Below are 22,361 nucleotides of genomic sequence, written 5' to 3' on the forward strand. Positions count from 1 at the left end.
GTTTTTTTATAAGGATAACTAGAGGCCCTGTGCACGAGTTCGTGCATGGGTGGGGTCCCTTGGGGTGGCCTGCAGGGATCGGGCCCCAGCTCGTGCCCCCAGCCTCATAGCCCTGCAGCCCCGCCTGGCACCCCATTGTGGCCTGGCACCACCCCCTCACCTGGTCCACTATCCTGTCTCTGTGGGGCAATCGATTGGGGCATGGGAGCTGCGGGGGGGCGGGCGCAAGGTAGGGGAGGCACAGCCCCACCCACCCCTGCTGCTGGTCACCATCTGCAGGGTGCTCGGCGGGGCAGTTGGGCCCCCAATCTCATCTGCCTTTGCCTGGCGCCGCCCGCTCACCTGCTCCACCATCCCGTGGAGGTCCCGCTTTTGTCGGGGCCCATCAGGGCCGGCAGCACCCCCACTGCCACCTGCTGCCAGCGCTGCGTCACCGACACCCGCCATGTTCTGCGACACCCCCTGGTGGTCAACGCGCGTCATAGCAAGTGGTCGAACTCCCGAGGGGACAATTTGCATATTAGGCTTTTATTATATAGGATAGGATGGTAATCACAATAGTAGCAGCAGCTATATTTATTGAGCTCTTGTGTATACCTGGGCCCTGATGGTCCTGGGCTGGTGTTTTGTCTGCATGTTCTCAGTCCTCATAACAACCCCATGAGGTGGGTCCTTCATGCCCCCCCCCACCCCGTTTACAGAGCTGGAAACTACAAAGAGGTGACCATGGGCCTGGCCAGAGCTCTCATGGCTGGACAGAGGCAGCATAGGATTTGAACTTGGGGATCCTAGAATCCAGAGCCTGTGCTGGGCTGCCTCTCTGTCTCCTCATTACCTGGCCCTCTGGTCCCAGATCAAATGCCACCACCTCCCTGCAGCCCCCCTTGATTGACCCATGTTGGAATCAATGGCCCCTTCTTTGATTCTGCAACATAGTTAAGAACTCTGGTCCTCACCACAAACACCCATTTGGTTCCTTCCTGAGGGCGGGAGCCCATGTAGAGGGCTTCCAGGCGAGCCAGGACTCAGGTCTGCATTTCATCCAGGCTCTGCCTCTCTGCAGCTGTCACATGACCCCAGAGCCTCAGTTGCCAGATTTGTCAGGATCCCAGAGCCCAGTTTCACGGCATGTCCTCCCATCAGCAGCACAAAAATCGTCGGCACAGGAAGGGCCCTTCTGCACCGCGGAGCCTGGCCCACCCGTGTTGTAGGTGGGGAAACTGAGGCCCAGGGATAGCCCGTGACTTTGCCAAGACCATGCAGCTCTATGGGAGTCCCAGACCCCGTGAAGTCCCGGCCATCGTGCCACACGCACTGTGGCCTAGAGCAGAAATCACTAACTCCTCATGGGGTGGCAGAGCTGGACAGAGGGGACACCGTGCCCGCAGCCTGAGCCTCGCTCAGCCGCGTGGGGGGGCGGGGGGGAGGCTCACAGTGACTCTGGAGCCCTGGCTGTCCGGCCACCTGTGGAGGGGACTGGGTGCCATCTGCGCCCCTCAGCACAGCTCCGCCCTGTCTTCTGTGTCCCAGGTCGACAGGCAGAGAGTGACTGACATCACACGTGTGTGCACGTGAGGGCACAGAGGCTGGCCAGAGCCACGTCAGACTTCTGGAAGGTTCTGGCTGCCTCCGGCCCAGGAGGAATAGGAAGGCTCCATGGAGCTGGTTCACGTGGTGTGAACCTGTACTTTCCCTGGGCACTGGGCGCTGGGCGCTGGGCGCTGGGCCGAGCACGTGTGCCCTCAGAGGCGCATCTCTGCCATGGAGGGCTTTCCTCTCCAGCAGCCAGGAGGCTGGAAGCAAAAGAAAAGCAGGTCAGGCAGAAAGTGCCCGTCTGGAGTCTCTTCTGTGAGTCGAGGCTGGTGCTGCCCACGTAGCTGGGTCGTGGAGGACAGTCCCTGAGGAGTGCCACCCTCACAGGGCCTCAGTGGGGGTCCCCCCTGCAAGTCCCTGGATGAGCGACAGAGCGGGTGGCCGCGCAGGGTGTTGGCGGCTCCTGTTCCGGAGGAGGAGGCCGGGCTGGGCTGGCCCGGGGCTTGCCCTGACCTCCTACCCGATGCCTGCAGGGGCACCAGCCTCCACGCCTTTGATGTTTGACCCCACCGTGTCCTCCACCAGAATGCCCTTCCCCTCTGGTTCGAACCCTGCCCATCCCTCTCAGCCATCTCAGACTCCACCTGTTGCGAGACGCTGTCCGTGACCTTGCCTGGCCGGACCCGCGCGCCCCTCCATCCTCTTCCTGGAGGCATCTTCAGGCTCTGTTCTGGCTCATGGACGTCTGTCCCTGTGCCCCACGGTTCTCTCCCGCGGACCCTGTGAGAGCAAGAGCCCCCACCTGTGTGGTCTGGGAGTCAGCACGGGCCCTGCACCCATTAATTGGGGTCTGTTGTGTGCCAGCCCGGAAGCACTTTGGTTCGCATAACGCCAGGAACCTTCCAGCCGCCGGGGGCGGTGCATGCTACTCTTGTCCCCGTTTTACCCTTGGGGACACGGGACACACACAGCTGGGCCGGGGCAGATCCAGGACTTGAACCCAGGGCTGCTGCCTATCAAGGCGTTCGTCTCTCCGGCAACAAATGTTTTTGGCTCAGTTCACAAAAGAGAGAAGAGGTTAAGCTTTTAAAGGGACAGCAGGAACGTTCATGCTTCTGAGCATGTGCTGGGCCCCAGTGCAGGGGGCGGGGGGCGGGGGTCCTTCCCAGGGACAAGAGAAGGACCCCTCGTTGCTCCCAAGCCCGGGTTGGGTTAGTCCTGGGCTGCTGCCTGTGTTCCAAGTTCCAGTTGGGGGCAAAGGGTTGATAGAGCCTGGAGGGCTGAGCCCTCCCGCACAGTGTGGGTGTGCAGTGGGTTGAGGAGGTGGGGTCCTGGCCCGGTGCTGCTGCTGCTGTGCTTGTGGCCCTGGCACGTCTCTTGCTTCCTGCCTCAGTTTCCCAGGTGGGTAAAATGGGGGAGTAGGACTGGCCGGTCCCAGAGTGGACCCTGTTTGCATTCTAAGCCCACTGGCTGAGGCACACACGTGCACTCTCTCCGGACTGTCCGGTGTCTGCTGCCACAGCCCAGTCCCTGGTGAGCATCGGCCTCCCTGGCGACCATGACAATTTCCATTCGCCACAGAGGTGGTAGCTGGAGCTATTTTTGGAACAGCGTGTGGTGGGGGTTTCCTTTCGGCAGTGGCTGGGCATGGAGTCTCGGGCAGGGGAAGTCCCATGCAGACAGGGCCAGCCCCTCTTCCTTCACCCGCCCTGGCACCGAGAGGCCACCCTCCACCCAGGCCGAGCAGACCCTCCCCGAGCTTCTCAGGAGCCACTGTGCAAGGTACCTGCCTCTGCCCTGCCTCCTGCGGGGGGAGCCCCTCACCCTTTCCTGCCACCTTGGGCAGCTGTGACAGAGTCAGGCCCGGGGACCCCGGGAGCCTGGGCTGACAGAGCACCGACCGCGGCTACCACTGGGCCAGTGCCATCAGCCGACTTGACCTTTGCCACCCTGCAGGGGGCGGGGAGGGGCCACCCTGAGTGCGCCTCGGCTTTGGCAGAGCTCCTGAGGTTGCAGGGGAAGCAGAGAGCAGTGCTGCCTCGGGGTGGGTGTTGGCTGCCGGAGCCCCTTCCTGATGGCGGAGCGGTGAGTTCTCCACAGAACGTTCTCCCACCAGGTACAGCTGTTCCCTCAAACCTGAAAACGGGGCAGGAGAGAAAATTGGGGGAGGCCAGGGGCTCAAGAACGTGTCCTGGGGAGAGGCGACTGGGTGGGATTACGGGCGCTATCCTGGGGCCCAGGGCAAGATCTTTACAAACACTGCAGCCCTCCAGCCTCCTGGGGGCTGCCTCCCTGGCTTCTTCCTCCTGACTTCTGGTGTTGCTGTACCTGGGCAGCAGCCAGGGACCTGCTGGGGCCATAGGGTGAGTGTTTAGGTCTCTGCACTCCAGGAAAACACGCAAGCAGTCAGTGACAGCACAGGCACCAGGGATGTAGAGCCAGGCGTAACTGGGGGAGTCCGGGAAGGCTGCCTGGAGGAAGTGCCCAGGTTGGGCTGTGCAGGAGGAGCCAGGTTTGCCTGGAGACAATTCATTTCAGACAGGGAGAAGCAGAGCCTGCCAAGGCCTTGAGGAAAGACCAAGTTCATGTCCCTGGAGGGCAGGGCTCTTTGGGCTGCTGAGCCTGTCTGAGGGGTCCAGTGCTCCTAGCAGAGTGAGATCCCCCAGCTCTGGAAGGATCACCCCACACAAATGAGACTGAAAGTCAGACTTTGTAAACGTCGGATCTGGGTGCAAATGGTATGCCTTTTACTAGCTGCACGAGTTTGGCAAGTCACCTGACTTCTGTGCACCTCAGTGTCCTCATGTGTGAAATGGGGTGTCGCAGAGGAATGTGCTGAGGTGCTGCATGTAACTCGCTGGCACGGAGACATGCTCAGCAGGTCTTCCTCCTCGAAGGGGTGGGGTGGGAGCCGGGGGAAATGCAGGCAGGCAGGCCCCGACCGGCTGGGCAGAGCTTGCAGTGCCTTCTCAGTCGTGTGGGACACCCCTGGGGAGCTCGGGGTGCAGATCGGCTGGTTGGGATTTGTGTGCTGGAGAGGGCTCTTTCCCACGGTGGCCTGGAAGTAGTTGGGTCACTGGACCCGCTGAGAAGGGGCCAGGCCAGCACAGGGCAGGGGCTCTGGGTGAGTGCAGACTCATTTGGGGAAAGAATCGGCAGAACTGGGTGGAGTCCAGCTGAGGACCGAGGGAGGGCGAGGTGTGGGGTGGGGTGAGTCTGGGTTCCTACCAAATGCCAGGGCAGACAGGTGACCCGTTGCTAAGAGGGGGACTTGGGAAGGTCAGGCAAAAACTCCAGTTTGGGCCAGTGAGTCTTAGGTGCCGGTGGCTTTTGTGGTTGGGGTCTGGAGCTCTGGAGAGAGAAGGAGGGGGGTGGGTAATGGGTGAGGAGAGGCGAGCTGGTGGTGCTGGGGGAGTGAGCTGAGCGGGAAGAAAGGCCCATCGTCTGGGTGGGCAGCGCCCCTCAGCTGGGGCCTCCAGGTTCTGCAGGCCCACGTGGGAGGCCCGCTGCCCCAGGAGGGGTTAGGGACCTCTCTGCAGGGCTGCTTGTGGCCCCCTGTCTAGGAGAAGCCAGGCTCCTGCTGGCTATGGGGCCCAGGAATCTGAGCAGCAAGTGTGGCTTTGGTGGGGGCGGGGCTGAGGGGCCACAGGACCACTCAGGAAACCAGATACCAGCTGTGGCTGCTCCCCTACAGCTCCCAGGCCCCCGTGACTCTGGTCTGAGAGCTGGCTGCTTCCTGTCAAGTGATGAATGGGTAACGGCTGCTTATCCCAAGACCAGAAGAGAAGGCAGGCCGGGGCGGGGACTGCGGGAGGGGGGGGGGGGGGCGCGGCCAGAGCCACAGCTCATCCATTCACTCATGCTGTCTTCCAAGGCAGTGTGGACTGGGGGCATCAGACAGACTTGGTTTCAAGTGTTACTTCCCCCTGTTGCCTGCTGTGTGGCCTTGGGCCCCTCCGTTACCTGGTCTGAACCTTCCCTTCTGCCTCGCATAAGGCAGATAACAGCCACCCGGGACTCCCTGGAGCCTCTGTTTTCCCATCTGCAAAATGAGGGTGATGGCTTCTTGGAAGATAACAAGTCACTGAGCTCAGGGGGGCTGCTTGGTGAGGATGTTGGCTGACGCTGAAGCTGGTCCGGCCTTGACACCACCAGGGGCCCGGCTGGAGCTGCCTGTCTCCTCGCTGGGCCTTCGATTGCCACTGTGGAGGTGTGCGTTGGGCAGGGCAGGCCTGTGGCACGGCCCTCTCCCAGCTGGGCAAGGCCCCGGGCAGTGGGCACCCATCCCTGGCACTGGCCGCCAGGAGCCTGCTGGTCAAGTGGAAACAGCCACAGGGGCCTGCATGGTGTTGGGTCCCTCGTTTGGGGGAAAGAAAACTGTGTGTAGGGGAGGGTGTGAGGTCGGGAGGGGGTTTCCTGCTTTGGGAAATGAGCCCGTGATGCTGCTCAGGAGCCGAAGGGCTGAGAAGGGGCCTCCCTCTGAGAAACCGGCACAGGGTCCGGTGGCAGCTGCGGCCGAGCCTCCAAGGACGTCTGGGTGGCTCTCCCGAGGGCTTGGCAGAACCTGTCCGCCTTCGCCACCTTCACCCCCAAACAAGGGCAGTGGCGCCCCTGCCTCAGTGGCCGCACTGCGCACCGGCTGGGCTCAGCCTCGTGGTCGCCGGTGACCCTGACCGCCTGCACACACACGTGCAGGAAAGGGCAGGGACACGCCGTTTCCACTCAGGGCTTGGGAGCACAGTGACAAACGCTTGCGCCCACATGGTATAAGAATGCACTTCCAGAAGCCCCACGACACCCACCCACCTCGTGCACGTACCCCCACCCTGCCCCAGGCCCGGTCCTTGGCCTGAGCCTCCTGGTGTCTTGGGTCTTCTGGCCCTGGGAGGGTAAGGGCCCCGGGGAGCCGCCGGCCTCCACGAGGTGTGGCATTTGGCAGGCACAAAGGAGGGACAGGCTTTCCCTAGCTGAAGTTTCCAGAAATTGGGAGGCAAAGGCCAGACAGCAGTCTTTGTCAGAAAGGCCACTTGGGTAACCTCAGAGGCCTGCCCAGCGGGAGCTGATCCCCTCTAGGATGAAGCCCGAGTCCCCGCGTCCCCCGGGGGTCGGAAGAGCCTTGTCAAAGGCCAGGGGGAGGAGCCGGCAGTGGGCGCGGCAGAGGTGGCCGCAGTTCCCGTAGGTGACGCAGGTGTTGGCTCCGGAGTCATCTCACAGAGGCCGTGCGTGCAGGAGGCAGAGCCCGGCCTGGGGTCCCCCAGCCCTGCTCCGTCCCTCCCAGCTGTGTGACCCGGGGCAAGACCACGCCCGTCTCTGAGCCCCAGCTCCCGCCTGGCACGTGGAGGCGACCACTCCCCGTTGCCCCACGGTCAGCACTGGTGGCAGAGGGAGCAGCTAAAGCCTCCGGGCCGGTGCGTGTGCCGGGCTCTGTTCTCAGGCGTTCATGTCTGTTAACATGTTTAATCCTCTCAGTTGCCCTCAGAGATGGGATTTACTATTGTCCCCATTTTCCAGACGAGGAAACTGAGTTCTTAAAGGTTGCCCGTGCCAAATAACCCCTGGCTCCTCCTGATTCGGTCCCTGGGAGTCTGGTAGACATGGCGCGCGTGCGTACACACACACACACACACACACACACACACACACACACACACACGTCCCGAGCCCAGGCCGGGGAGCCACACTGTGCCCACAGCGCCTTGGAGATGCAGGACCCTCACTCCGGCAAAGAAAGGCCCTCTCTGAGGTGGTGCTCGGTGTGGCCTGCGGCTCTGGGCCTCACATTCCACGGATTGTTGGCCCCTGACTTGGGCTTGGCAGCCGGCTCCTCATTGTTCAGCAGCTTGGCAGGCGCCCGGCAGCGGCAGCTCCCTGCGTTACCCGGAGGCGCCGGCCTGCGCTGTGGTTCCTTGCCCGGCTCTCCATGTCCTCCCTCCCAGTCCCTTTGTCTTGATCTTTCTGCGTCTGAGCCCCCTAAGAAGCAGTTTCTGGCAGGAAATTTCTGGGATAAAAGGGTCGGGTTTCTGTTGAAGTGTAGACAAAAAAGAACGAAAATTCTCTGAAATTTTCTGGAGACTCTGGGACCTGGCGGGGGCTTGGGAGTCAGCGAGGCCTGGGTTCACCTGCCCCTCCGTCGCTCACTCGAGACACGACCTTGAGCCTCCCCTCTGAGCCTGAGCCCGATTCCTCGTGGTGAGATGGGTCTGCCAGCAGCCCCAGGGAAAGGCCTGGCCCCCTGGGAGCTCAGAGCCTCGTTGCCTTGCCCTCCCTCCCCGCCTCTGCCCCTTTGTCGTGGCCCCTCTCTGGCACCGGGGGGGGGGGGGGGGTCTGTGGCTTGCGGGGTCCTGCTTTTCTGGAACAAAGGCCCCTCCCCCTCGCTGGGGAGCGTGGTGCAGCACCTTCCATCCTAGACAGAAAGGCTCTCGGGAACATCATTCACCACAGCCCAGGGCCTGGCAGGAGAGGTGCGTGGACAGCAGTGGTGGGGGGGTGGCCCGCGTGGCCCACTCAGCACAGATCTCATTCTCGTTCAGCGGGGAGCCCCTGGACGGGAGGAGGATGCTGGGACGGGCTGTGAGGAGCCCAACATGGAGGTTTGGCGAAAAGATGCTTTTGTGGGTTTGAGTCCTGGCTCCTCGGCCTGTGATCGTGTGATCTGGGCACATCTCGTAGCCTCCTTGTGCTTCGGTTTTCTCATCTGTAAAATGGAACCATAAGAGACCCTATTCGGTGGAATTGTTCAAATGAGATGGGCTGACAGCTGAAGTGTGGGGAGCAGGGCCGGCATAGCGAGTGCACACGGCTGTTGGCTGATCATGACCTTTTCTGATGGGGCCTGGGGGGGGCGGGGGTCCTCACATTGCTCCTGTGTGAGGAGCCACGGGCGCCTGAGAAGCTCCTGAGGGCGTGCAGGCCGCTGCCTCTGAGCTCAGCTGTGGCAGTGCCAGGTGGGGGTGTGGGAGTGACCTTCGCAAATACCTCCGAGGTTTCTGACCCATGTGACTTGCCCAAGGTCCCCGCTGGGGAGCGACAAGGTCACGACACAAACCCAGGCTGGCCGGCCACAGAGGCTGTGTGAGGTGGGACGAGGGAAAGGGAAGCCAGGGCGGGTGCACGTGAGGTCTGTGAGCAGGTGAGCAGGTGAGCGAGGCACCGCGGGCCCTGCCAGTGCTTCTGCGATAAAGACAGAACCTTCCTGCTGAAGACAGCTCTCCCACCTTTCCCAGAGGCCCCCCTAAGGGCAGAGGACGGTGAACATGTCACCCCGAGGGGTCTGGGGGTGCAGCCCCAAGCAGCTGCAGAGCCTGCAGGAGCCTCGGGTTTTATCTTAAAATTCATGCGCATTTTACATTCCGTTCCCTCTGTATCCGGTTTATTGTCGCACACATGTCCCCCCTGAGAAACAGCGCTGCCTCGGGAAGCTGCTCGTGTTTATCTGTTTATCCTGGGGCCTTTCGTACCCAGGTTCTCACCGTGTCACCTGGGGGGGAGCGCTCCCTGCGGAGGCGGAGGCGGGCACAGATGGTGGGCAGATGCTGAGGGGACTGCGGTCCCGTCTGCATTTCAGGAAGCGGCCTCAGCGGCCCAGACAGAGGAGGAGGGCGTGGCGGGGAGGGCCCCAGGCCCGGGAGGCCCAGCGATCAGGCAGTCAGGGGTGTGCGTGCGGGGACAGAGGCCTCCGAAGAGCAGGCATAGCGTAGCTGTGCCCTCACCGTGACACTGATTTGAGATAAGAAAAAGGAGACAGCAAGAGCTCTACCTCCGTGTGTATACATTAGGATGAACCACATACAGCGCTGTGTGTGGAAGTCAAAACTGGTTGAGTTTGGGCAACGTCACAGACAGGAGCCCGCAGGGGCCGGGCCGGGCCGGGCTGGGCAGGAGGCTCCTCGGGCGGCGCCCTGCCTGCCGGGGTGGTGTGGACCCGCCGTCCCTGTCACGCCGCCTGCTCCATGTGGCCTCGCTCCCTGCCGTCTCCTGTGCGGGCTGGAGAGCAGCGTTATCCGAAAACGCAGGTGGAAGGTGTGTGAGGGAGGAGCTGGGCCTGCCGAGGACGCGGGAGGAGGGGCCCTGGACGCGAAGGTCCTGCCAAATGCTCGGGGTGAATGAAGGCCTGTCCTCCTCCTCTGAGGCCGCTCCCCTTGCACCCGGAGGGTCACGGGGCTGGGTGTGTCCTCCTGCGGCCTCACAGCTGCTTCTGCTTCTGTGCTCCTGCGCCTCCACCCCTGCCCGGGGGTGCTTGTCTGCTGGGAGCCGAGAGGCTGCCTGTGACCCCAGGAGTGGAAGGGATGTTGGGGGTGATACTCAGAAGGCCTTCAGCTCAGGCCTGGGTGCCTGGTGGCACTCAGGGACGGCTGCTGCGGTTACTATGGCAACTGGTGACTAGCAGCCGAGCTCTCGGAGCCTCTGATGTGACAAGCCCCGGAGGTTCAGAGGGTTGCTCCCTGGTGCCCAGAGGCTTGAGCAGGACTGTGAGAGGGACCCCTGGCCTTGGCCCTCCCGTGATTGGTGCACCGGGCCCAGCAAGGATGGGGACGCAGGGCCCTTCCTGCAGCTGCTGCTTGTGGTCTGACTCGAGGTCTGCCTCTCCTGACCACCCAGGCTGCCAGCCGGGGTTTATGTGGGACTGATGTTGGGGGGCAAGGGTGTAGAACTGCCCCCAAGAGGCTTGGAGGACAGCGATGTGGAAAGAACTAGGCTTTGGAGTCTGGCACAAGTGGGGTTGAATCTGGTGCCCCCCTGGCTGGCTGGGGCCACCTTTAGACTTTTCCCTGCAGAGCCTCAGTTTCCCCTCTATCCATTAGAGACAATCCTAGCAACCTAAGAGGATAGCATAATGGAGGGAAAGTGTGTCACACAGGCTGTCGAGTCCTAGCCCTGCCACTTCTGAGCTGGGTGGCCTCGGGCAAGGTACTTAACTGCTGAGCACCTCAACTCACACACCTGTAAGATGGGGCCAGTGAAAGCACTTCCTCCGTCCAGGGGCTGTCAGGAGGGGAGAATGCACAGGCAGATACATAAGAAAGCCCTCGTTTTCTTTTGCAGCCCGTGCCCTTGTGAGGCTGGCATGCAGGATGGCGGGACAGCCCAGCCACATGCCCCACGGAGGGAACCCCAACAGCCTTTGCCACACCCCGGGGCCCGCGCACCCTCCTGACCCACAGGTAAGCCCTTTCCTCTCTCTGCAGGGCCTTGGAGTCCCCCAGGGACACATCCCTGCGGCTGCTTCACCCTGGCCGACGGGGGCAGCCCCCAGACAGAGCCTCCTCTCGCACGTTTCCAGCGGTGGGAGCAGAGCTCACTGCCTAACCCAGCCAGCCCTTCATTTCCTCCAGCGGCACTCGGAGAAGCATCTCTGGGTGGGATGCCAGGCGCTGGGCCTGCCCCTGGGTGTTCCCATGTGCTGCTGAGAAGGATGGACATAGAGGGGCTTGTGGCAGCGCCGAGGAGAAAGGAGGGTGCGGGGAAACGGGCAGGGAGAACTTGGGGTCAGAAAGAACTTCCTTACTCTGGGCCGAAGTCTGCCTCCCTCCTGGTCGGGACTGTGACCCTTTCAGCCTCTTTATCCAGAACCAGCAAAGCGAAGAATCACAGGTTTCCTTCCACCTGCCTCACCCTCGTGGAGACCTCGGAGAGCCAGGCAGACTTGTGCAGCTTTTCTGAAGACAGCTTTTGGGGTTCTGAGCTGCTCACACACCCCAGGCTGTTCCCTGGGCCTGGAGTGCCCTCCCCAACTCCTCCTCCAGCCTCAGAAACGCCACTGCTTCTGGGGAGCCTTGCTGCTCCACCCCAGCCCCTCCTCTGTGCTGCTTCCACACCTGTGCCCAGGCCCTGGGTCCCGGCCGTGAGCACATCCCACTGGGGGACTGGATCCTGGGTCTCCTTCCCTCCTTGACAGAGTCCTGTGGAGCCCCTCATGCCTGCTGAGTTAATACACTGCACACACCTGTAGTGCACCCAGGACGCACACGACCCACGTCTGCTCTGACCCAGCACACAGTCTCACGGGAGGGTCAGACAGGAAAGAATGCAGAAGAAACTCAGAGGCAGTGAAGCTCCAACAAGGCACCTGACCCAAAGCCAGATTCACGCAGAGGCGACATTTGAACTAGGAGAAACTGTGTGTGTGCGCACACGCGCATGTGCACATACACACAAGTGCACAGGGTCCAAGCGCATCTACACTCTCCATTTCTGTCACTGGCTGCGATGCAGGGGCCCATTTCCTAGACGGATTTGGGGAGGTGGATCCCAGCAATCTGGGCAGCCCGTGGACACTGCTGGTCCAGAGTCCACCAGGACATCTCAGCGATGCTGGGGCAGTGGGGCCTCCTCGGGTAATGTAGCAATTTGTCATATTAAGTCATTCACTAACAATCGAGTCCCCCTTGATTAATCTCCCAGAATTAGCCAGTTGCATTTCAAGCAATTAGGGTTAATTATAGCCTCGTTTGGCAGAGGAGAGAGCCCCGTAATTATTTCGCGAACAAGGACGCGCGGGGCTGCGGCGGCGGCATCGGCCATGGCGTCTCGTCGCACATGTTGGAGTGGTAATGACATAGTTAAGTGTAATTAGATCCGATTGCTCAGCGTTGGCCGGAGCCTGTCGGGGAAGATGCCCAGTGCTGCCAGCATCTGGCCGGGTGTGCAGTACCAGGAAGAACAGTGGTGTTGACGCTGGGTCTGCGGACGGTTGGGTTGGACAAAGGACAGTCTGGCACTTCCCGTCGCCTCGCCTGGTATTTAAATGCCATCTGAGGAGATATCGGGGCCTGAACCTTGCCTATTTCAGGACATAGAAACACTGAAACTGATGGCGGGGGCATTTTCCTTTATGGTAGGAGGCATTGCTAGTTCCCCAAAATCATTCTTAGAGGAAGGAGCGAGGCTCCACGACAGCAAGAATGCTGCATGCTGGCCCGGACTGGGTTCAGTTCCCAGCTCCATCCCGCACCAGTCAGGTGACGGTGGTCAGTGACCTCTCTGAGCCTCAGTCTTCTCATCTGTAAAATGGGGCCATGAAGACTGAGTGAGATGGTATACGTTAAACACCCAGCATGGCACCCAGCATCGTGGGTGTTACGGAAATGGGAAGTCATTGATCTCATTGTGATATTCTAAAATTTAATTTCGTTTTCACAGCTAAAGAGCCCAGAGCTGAAAATAACCCCAATGCAGATAGAACAATTTAGCCCTCTGATTTTTAATAACCTTCTGTACCCAAGACACATGGTTTGTTCAGTTCTGAGAGCTACCAGCATATGAAAATATGTTTGCTGAACACAGCAGAATTATATGTGAAATTCATATATACATTTAATTGGGAAAGCTGAACATGCCTGCCTTTATTAAGGTTTTGAATGAATGAATGAATGAATGAATGCAGTTGATAAAAAGCATTTTGCTTTATGATTTTTGCCAAGTTGCTGCAGAGCATTTTCATCGGGAATGAAAGGCAAGGCTCAGCTGACCCAGTAAGAAGCACATGAATTTCCAAGCAGGAGGACGGTGTTCTTGCCTGAGAAAGCCCTGGCTAATGCGTCTTCCATCTGGAAAGTCTTTGCAGACCTGCTCGGGCTGTGCCAAGTTCCGCTGTATCCGGCACTGTTCCGAGAGAGAGAGGAACGTGCCTGACTTTGCAGGAGATGAGGACAGCATTGCACAGGCCCAGACCGTTAGGAAAATACTCCCAAGCCAACGACGGTCGTTAGATAAGATTTAATGTCCAAATATCGATGGCCATTAACGTTCAAGAAGTGTTTGCTTTGTTGTAAATTCAGCAAGTGCTTGTCTCATTTTTGCCTTCGGTCTGCGTGTTCCAGGAAGAGGGATGAGCCAGACCTGAAGGTGCAGGACCGTCGGGTTCGACGAGGGTTGAAATCCCGGTGCTTAGAGAAGGGAGAATGAGCAGTCGTGACGAAAGGCTTGGACCCCGCGCTGTCATTTGGAATTGACTGCAGCAGATGGGGGGCCCACTGTGGGTTTGAAGTTGACGGGGTTGAGGTTTTAGATCTCTGGGAGCTGAGGCTCGAGGCGCAGGGAAGGTGGAAAAAGGAGGCGAGGAGGTGAGACGATGCCTAAGCCTTAACCAGGCTGGACATGGAGTGGAGATTTCAGAGACTTCCAGAGGAAAAACCATCTGCTTTTGGTGACTGAAGGGAGGGGGGAGAGGGAAGTCCAGGATGTGCCCAGCCGCTGGGTGATGGCTGCTGCTCTGTGTGGCTTCACCCTTCAAGTCTTTGCTTGTCCGTCATTGGGAGCTGATTCCAGAGTCTCCCGTCCGCATGTTTAATTAAGCTCAGCGAGCTCCGAGCTCCGTTAATGAGGGTCGGCCTGGGGAGCCACGACAATGGAGATGCCTTAGGTTTTGTCATCAGACGTCTTCCACGCTTCGGGCATCTCGCTCGCTGTTCCCATGGTGCTGCGTGTAGATGTCCGGGCGAGAGAGTCACAGTGGTGGTTGCACCTACCTCCTCCCCTCTTCCACCAGCTCAGAGCAGTAGGTCTTATTCGGGGCTCCAGTCTGCAGGGGTGGGGGCGACGCTGCGATACATGACTTGCCCTTTAGCTTGGGAGGCGCAGAGGCCGGAGTCACTGCCCTCCCGTGGCCCGTGTGCACCTTCTTGAGTTTGAAATGAGCCAGATCGTGAAGAGCCGAGTGGGGCTGGCCTCCTTAGAGCCTGAGGATATGGACTCTCTGTAAATCGTGCCCTTTCGTGCAGCGTGGATTTGAAACGCGTTGCCATATACGCATGTCCCGCGTTCCTTACACACGATGTCAGATGTCTTTAAAGGTGAACTTGGTTTACAGGAAATGTCATTCTGATGAAGTGTGCTTTCTAAAGTCCCACAAACGGTTGCCTTAAAATTAATGATGCATTGCAAATATCGGGGGGGGGAAAGACCCATCCAGTGTAAAGACGATTAAAATTCAGGTCAGAAGTCTGACTTAGTCAGGCTAAATTTTTTAATGAGATTTCAGGAAATTAATTGGGCGAATGCATTTTTATACTTTTAACATGTAATTTTATGCTCCTGTTTGAAAAAAAGAAGAAGAATTTGTCGATGGCCAAGGCTTATTGTGGTTCAAACATTTTTAACTCCAATTAGCACAGGGAGGGGGGCATTGGTGGCCTAATTTGATGGGACTTGGAGAAGAAAGCTGGGTTTCTCCAAGCTCTCTGGGGTGGGGCTGTCCAAGGTACCCCCTTCCCTGTACGGCGGGCTCTGGCCCGAGAAGCCTGGCAGCATTCCTGGGGGGGGGGGCTGGGGACAGAGGTGACTCGGGGACCTGGGCCGTCTTCTTGGCTCCTTAGCCAGACGTCCAGAGTTGCTTCCAGAGGCCCCCCTCTCTCTGAGATGGTGTGGCCTCCTGGGCATCGCAGGCCTCCTCCCTCGGGCCCCTGCAGCTGGCAGCAGAGCCTGGGTCAGCATCCCCACTGCCTACCCAGCCCTCCACCCCCTCTCCTCTACCTCTGGGGGAGAACTAAAGGGCTCCCACCCAGGGAAAGAGGAGGAGGAGTCAGAAATGACCTTTGGTGCCCATGGCGAAGCGCAGTTCCTTGGCTCACAGTCTCAGAGGTCACTGCTTGACCACAGCCAGGTGACATTGGGTCAGTGACCTCTCTGAGCCTCAGTTTCCTCATCTGTGAAATGGGGCCATGAAGGCTGTGTGAGATGGCAAACTTTAAACATCCAGCACCACATCCCACATCGCGGAAATGATAGGCCGTTGGTCTTATCCTTATCGTGTAAAATTCATTTTCGTTTTCACAGCTAAAGAGCCCAGAGCTGGGCACCCCCTCAGGGCAGACCCTTGTAGGGATGAGGACGGTGGTGAGGACGCCCTGCACTGTGTCCTGGGCCAGGCGTTGGCCAGGCCAGGTGCTGTACACACCCTGCCTCCGTCCGTCTGTCCCAGCCGTCCGGGAAGTAGGCGCTGCTGTTCTACAGACATCTGCGATGCCAACGCCAACACCAGCAACACACAGCCTTTCCTGTGTGCCGCGTGCTTTCATTCATTAACCTGCTTAACCCCCTGGGGGTTACAGATAAGGAAACTGAGGCCCGAAAGGGCTTGCCTAAGGTTTACAGCCAGGAAGTGGCAGAACTTGGACTTGAATCCAAGCGCAGGGCCCAGTGTCCCTGGAGATTGTTCATTTTCCCCAGGAGCCGGTCCGGGCCCAGACCTCACGGGCGTCCACAGCACCAGATGAGCCTTCCCAGGAAGGCCGGCCGGACCTTTACTGTGAACCACGCTGGTCTGAGCTGCCCGGGCCCAGCCCCGTGTTTGCCCAGCGGTTCACAGCTCCAGGGACCCTTTTAATCCATATCATCCCCCTGGACCCTCGTGGAATCCTGAGGCTGGTGTTAGGCGGCCGGGCTGTGGACGACCTCCCCGGGCTGCAGGGGCAGGAGTGGAGCTTGCCGAGGGCCGACCCAGGACAAGGAAGGCCTTGGAGGTGGCAGCAGAGAGCGGCCTGGCCTTTCGGGCAAGAGCTGAGGTCACCTTTTCCTTTTGCACTCACGGCCCCTGAGATAAATCAGGGTCAGGATTCTGCTGGCTCAGGCGGCTGCGCCGGGAGCCCTGTGTCCCGCCGTGCCCCCCACCGAGCAGAGGCCACCCGGTGAGGGGCCCCATTCACCTCCTGGGAGGCACCCTCACCCGGTGCTGCTGCCCCAGTGACCTGCCCCACCACAGGAGCTCATTCCTCTAATTAGGTCGGATGGGTTGTGACAGGAAATGCAAATCTGGGTCATCGCATATGCAGATGTGCAGCTGGAGCGGCAGCGAGCCGGCTGGGATGTCACCCTCGTCCTCTGGGAGCTTCCGGGAGGGTGTGGAGCGGGCAGCCGGGCTCTGGGGCCAGCCCTGGCGGGAGGGGGGGGGGTGTGTGTGCAGGGACTCAGCACCCCTGTGAGGAGAAGCAGCCCAGCTTCCCAGAGCAAGGACCCTTGGAGGTCACATCCTCCAAACACTTCAAGTCCCAGGGGGGAAACTGAGGCCCAGCGCGGGAGGGTCCCTGCCCCATGTCACCCAGCAGGGCATTCAAGTCCCAGCTCCCACTGCCTGGCTGGGGGACCGTGCCCCCCTTTTCTTATTTATAAAATGGGAGTAATAATTTACAAGGCTGTTTGAAGATTTAAGTCATAAAATCTGTCTAAGCAGCCAGTACAGTAACTGACACACAGTAGGTCCTAATACTCGACGGCGTGTCATATTTCCCTGAGTATGTGTGATTCCTCCAGGCGCTGACGGCACCTTTGTCTGAGGGCGTGTGATTTCAGCTGCGTTCAGAAGTGACAGTGGACGTCACAAAGGCCCACTGAGCTCCAGTTTTGAGCACATTCCATGTCATTCAACAAACATGCCCAGCACTTGCCTTGGCTCAGGGGACATGGAGGGCACTGAGACAGGAGCCCACTTTCAGAGAGGCCTGAGGTGGGGGTGCGGGGGAGGCAGACAGAAGGTAGCCGACAAGCCAGTGATCAGATCGTGAGGGGCGTGATAAGGGCTGTGGGGGAGCCGGCAGCCTGTTTCTCATCCGCAGAGCGGGGTCCTGGCAGGGAGCACCTGGGGTGGGTGTGGAGAGCACGGGGGTTGGGCGACGAGGATGACAGCGGGTGGCGGTCAGAGCCCTCCTTCACCCACGGGCGCCGGGAAGGCAGCACTCCACCTCGGCCTGGCTGGACGCCGACGCCCTCTGTCCCCCCTCCAGAGGCACCCGAACGCCCTGTCTTTCCGCTGCTCGCTGGCAGACTTCCAGATCGAGAAGAAGATCGGCCGAGGGCAGTTCAGCGAGGTGTACAAGGCCACCTGCCTGCTGGACAGGAAGACGGTGGCTCTGAAGAAGGTGCAGGTGAGCCAGCGCCCCACGGGTCAGAGCGGCCTCGCAGGAGCCCGCTTCTGTGTCTAACCGTGGCGGCCCGGGGCCAGTCCCTCCCCCACCCCCCTCCCTGCCGTCCCACTGTGAAGGAGGGAAATGAGTTCCCAGCTCGCTGGGTACGGAGAGAACCAGGCGGACTCCTGAAAGTTCCATCTGAGCCGTAAAGGGAAACACTGAGCATGCCCTGAGCACCTACTGTGTGCACGGGGGCCTGCTGGGAGCTCACGGAGCCTCGGCAACAGCCCTGGCTGAGGACTAGCATCCCACCGCCCAGAAGAGGAACACGGTGCCGAGCAGGGAATGACTCGCCAGGCCCTCAGAGGGACTAAGGCCCACGACCCTGCTGCCTGCACTGGCTGGTCCGTCTGGGCTGGAGTGTCCTCCCAGCCCCCCCCCCCCCCCGTGTCCCTCCTAAAGGGCAGGAGGGGGTTGAGCAGACGGTTTTAAGCAGCAAACTCTGGCCAGGAAGCATTTCAATGAGAGCCGCCGGGCCCCTTGGCACCCTGCTCCGCTGCAGGAGATGGTGTTGCCTCCTCCGCAGCGTCCCGAACCCCTGGACGAGATGAGCAGCCTGGGCAGAGGAGGCCACTCGGGCGCAGTCGTGGGGTGGCAGCCGGTCGCGGGGTGGCAGCCGGGTGGAGGCCTCCCACTGGAAGATCTGGCATCGGTTTCCCTGTTGATCCTGGACTCGCACGCGGCTTCAGGTCCCGGAGGAGAAACGGGCGCCTCTGTTCAGAAAAGGACCGCGTTCTGCCCTTTGTTTCCCAAGGAGGGCTCTCGGGCTCCTTTGGTCCGGGTTTGTTTGTGTCGTGAGGGATTTGGTGACGAGCCCGCGGGCCTGCCCACCGTCTCTCTGTTCCTGTAAGTCAGAAGGCGCTGGGAGGCCCCACCCTGAGTGAGCTCTGGGGTCGGGGGCAGGAGGGGTCGAGGTGCCAAGGGCTGAACTTCACCTTCTCACTCTGTCCAGCCGGGGCTATTGGCCCCATGGACAGAGGTGAAGACTGAGGCTCTGAGTGGTTCCTGGCCTGCCACCTCTCAGCGCGTGACCTCAGCCGGTCCCGGGCTTCTCCGGGCCTCCGTCGCCTCCTCTGTGAGTCCGTGACAGTACTTCCTGCCTCGTGGGAGTCTCCCTGAGGATTCAGCCCAAAGCTGGCAGCATGGCGCCTGGCACATGGCGGCCCTCTAAGCAGAACTGTTGTCCTCACGGGGTAGGGCCGCTCAGCAAGGAGGTGGCTGAACAGGACACCGGGTGCGGGGTTTTAACCGTCCTATTTCTCTTTTTCCTCTCGCCCAAGATATTTGAGATGATGGACGCCAAGGCCAGGCAGGACTGCGTCAAGGAGATCGGCCTCCTGAAGGTGAGAGCCCCGAGCGGGATGGCCTCTGTGGACCGCCCTTCGTTGAGCTGGAACCGGACTGACTGGACCGGGCGTGTAAAGGGCAGACGGCCCAGGGCCTGCCCGGGGGGAGGCGTGCAGGGTGCGGACGGTGGTGGCACCTGCATTGGCTTCCCCAGAGTCAGAGGTGACAGGACATTCTGCGCTAGACTTGGCCCTGGCCCGGGCTGCTCTCTCCTGGGGATCCCTCCCTACCCCCCAGGTGTGGGATGCTGCTGAGATCTTGGAAGTGATGGGGGAGGAGGAGGAGGAGGAGGAGCGGGGGGCGGGGAGGAAGAGCAGCAGCTCGAGGCCAAGGAACCTGGGTTCGAATCCCAGTGTCTTCATTTACAAGCTGTGTGACCTGAAGCTAGAGATTTTACCCCCGGGAGCATCTGCTCGGTGGTGAGAACACCTGCCTCAAAGGATGTAGGCGGATTGAGAGGATTAAATAACATAGTATCTGAAGAGGGCCTGGTGCCACAGAGCACACAGTAGGTGCTTGCTCGGCGTCTTCCTCCCTTCCCGGGAAACAGGAGAGCCTTTCTTCATAGCTTTTTTTTTAAAAAAAAAAACATATTTTATTGATTTTCTACAGAGAGGAAGGGAGAGGGATAGAGAGCTTGAAACATCAATGAGAGAGAAACATCGATCAGCCGCCTCGCACACACCCCCCACCAGGGATGTGCCCGCAACCAAGGTACATGCCCCTGATCGGAATCGAACCCGGGACCCCTCAGTCCGCAGGCCGACGCTCTATCCGCTGAGCCAAACCGGTCAGGGCTCTTCGTAGCTTCTTAAAGGGGGGCTACTGGTGGCAGGGACGTCCTTCAAAGCCACAGCTGCGGGATTTCAAATGAGCAGCTCATTTGCCGGCCCTGCCCTGGGCTCTCGGGCCTGGCCCTGCCCTGGGCTCCAAGGCAGGCAGCAGAGGGTGACCCTTCAGGGTACTGCTGGCCAACTCGGGGCCCTGGAGCCAGGGGAAGCGCTGCGGAGGCCGGGGCCCGTTCCAGAGCCTGGAAGGCGGAGATGAGCTGCTGCAGGACCCCCGGTGAGGATTGGGGGGGCCAGGTTGTGGTGGCCTCTGATGCCACACTCAGGACTTACATGTGGTGACGATGCATCTCGGTGAGTCATGGTGACAAGGCTGGAGCCGGGAGGCTTGTAGGGAGCTGTTCTTAACTCCAACTATTACAGGTCAAAATAACATAACTTTTTTCTAATAACATAATTTTTTTCTAATATAATTTTTTTGATATTTTATTTATATTTTTAATATATATATATTTATTGGTTTCAGAGAGGAAGGGAGAGGAAGAGAGGAATAGAAACATCAATGAGAGCGAATCATTGATTGGCTGCCTCCTGCATGCCCAGTATCAAGCCCGCAACCAGGCATGAGCCCCTGATCGGAATCGAACCCGGGACCCCTCAGTTCACAGGTCAACACTCTATCTCAGGGGTCCTCAAACTACGGCCCGCAGGCCGCATGCAAATACAAATATTGTATTTGTTCCCGTTTTGTTTTTTTACTTCAAAATAAGATATGTGCAGTGTGCATAGGAATTTGTTCATAGTTTGTTTTTAAACTGTAGTCCGGCCCTCCAACAGTCTGAGGGACAGTGAACTGGCCCCCTGTTTAAAAAGTTTGAGGACCCCTGCTCTATCCACTGAGCCAAACCTCAGAGAGAGGAAGGGAGAGGGGGAGAGGGATAGAAACATCAATGATGAGAGAGAATCATTGAGCGGCTGCCTCCTGCACGCCCCACACTGGGGATTGAGCCCACAACCTGGGCAAGTGCCCTGACCAGGAATCAAACCATGACCTCCTGGTTCATAGGTCGACCCTCAACCACTGAACCACACTGGCCGGGCCTTCAGATAACATTTTAAACTATTACATGATGGTCAACTTTGGAAGCCTGTTATGATGTGGGGACTCTTCCTGATTCCCCAGCCTGGGGGACTAGCTGTCCCAGTCACCCCCCTCCGCCCTCCCCCTTGGCCAAGAACACACATGTGCCATCCACACCGAGTAAGGAATTGCACACGCCTGTGGACTGAGCTGAGCCCGCCTGTTTCGGGTCCCTGGGTGCAGAAACATGTGAGCACAGCCCTTCGGTGGAGCAGGCGGGCATGGTGAGAACTTGCCCGCTGGGGCGGGCAGCTGAGTACCGATGACTGTGGGCTTCAGGGGCGGGCACGAGCTGTGTGGCTGTGGGCGAGCTGTTGACTGCTCGGGCCCTCAGCCCCCTCCTCTGTCCAAGGGGGTGGTGACACCTGTGCCGCCCTCCGGGGTGTCGGGGAACTGGTGAGCGGATGCTGGAGGAGCTCAGGTAGCACTGGTGTGTGCCAGGTGCTCTGCCAGCGGCAGCCCTGTGGCCGCGGGAGGGCCACGCCAGCCCCTTCCCAGGCCGCCGACCCGGCTCCCGCCTGCCCGTGGGAAGTCAGCAGGATGTGCCAGGGCGGGAGGTGTTTCCTGCAAAACAAAGGGAAACGCCGCTCTCAGAGGGGCCACTGGGCGACGTGTTCATATTCTCATGCCAGGACCCGAAACCAAGGCCTCCCGGTGCCGAGGCCGCTGGGCGTGGGGCGGGGAGGCGCCATGTTGGAACACAGCAGATTCACATGCTCAGGGCTGGGCGCCGTTTTTGAGCACAGGGGATGCAGCCCAGCGCGGGAGGCAGGTCCGAGACGCCCCGGGTGCAGAGATTCCAAGAAGAGGGGACCTTATATTGATGCGCCCTTTACTCTCAGCCCTGCCCTCTGTCCTTCCCTCTGGCCATTTGGTTGGACATTTCAAGGGTGTTCATCGAATCTTCACAGCACTATGCCCATTTTACAGATGAGAAAACTGAGGCTGAGATGCAGAATGTCACCCAGCTTTCCCAGCGTCACCCAGCTCCGCCTGACACCCAAGCACAGGCCTTTTCCATAAGACACTTGCCTCTCCAGCAAATGCCAGGGCCGCGTTCGTGGGTGCCAGGGGGGTGCCAGCCCGGGGCAGGCACTGAGGCTGGACCATCTCTCACTGACTCTGCCTCTCTCTCTCTCCTTGGGCAGCAACTGAACCATCCGAACATCATCAAGTACTTGGACTCGTTTATTGAGGACAACGAGCTGAACATTGTGTTGGAGCTGGCGGACGCGGGCGACCTCTCGCAAATGATCAAGGTGAGGGTGCCAGGGGGCCGGCAGGGTCCGGAGCTGCCCAGGGTCAGGGAGCCCTTCCTCGGGCCTCTGGGACACTCAGCCCCCCTTGCTGAGCCCACAGGCCTCAGGCCCCATCCCCACGTGCTGTGAGAAGGCCGGCCATAGACAGAAAGGATCCCTCTCCCACCCCCATGGTCCCAGCCTGCCTTGGGCTCATGGCCACTTGTCCTGCCTCACAGGAGGAGCAGGCACAGAACCCTGCACTAGGTCAGACCCCACCAGCTCACGGAATCTGGGAAAGTGTCTTGTGGGTCCAGTTGCCTCCTTTTACAGACGGGAAAACTGAGCCCAGAGAGGTTAAGAGACTTCCCTGAGGATGCCCAGCAGTGAGGGCACAGAGCTGGGTCTGTAGCCC

General features: G+C 59.8%; 1 protein-coding gene across 1 annotated transcript in view; it reads left to right on the forward strand.

Moving 5' to 3' along the window:
* Positions 1-22,361, forward strand: part of NEK6 (NIMA related kinase 6) — a 67,886-nt gene that overhangs the window by 25,511 nt on the left and 20,014 nt on the right. The window contains exons 2-5 of the mRNA XM_059657981.1: positions 10,576-10,694; positions 17,250-17,390; positions 18,713-18,775; positions 21,857-21,967. Of these exons, the coding sequence (XP_059513964.1) occupies positions 10,605-10,694; positions 17,250-17,390; positions 18,713-18,775; positions 21,857-21,967 (405 nt within the window). The 5' untranslated portion in view covers positions 10,576-10,604. The remainder of the gene's footprint in view (positions 1-10,575; positions 10,695-17,249; positions 17,391-18,712; positions 18,776-21,856; positions 21,968-22,361) is intronic.

This window comes from Myotis daubentonii, chromosome 11 (genome assembly GCF_963259705.1).
Source record: "Myotis daubentonii chromosome 11, mMyoDau2.1, whole genome shotgun sequence".
NCBI lineage: Eukaryota > Metazoa > Chordata > Mammalia > Chiroptera > Vespertilionidae > Myotis > Myotis daubentonii.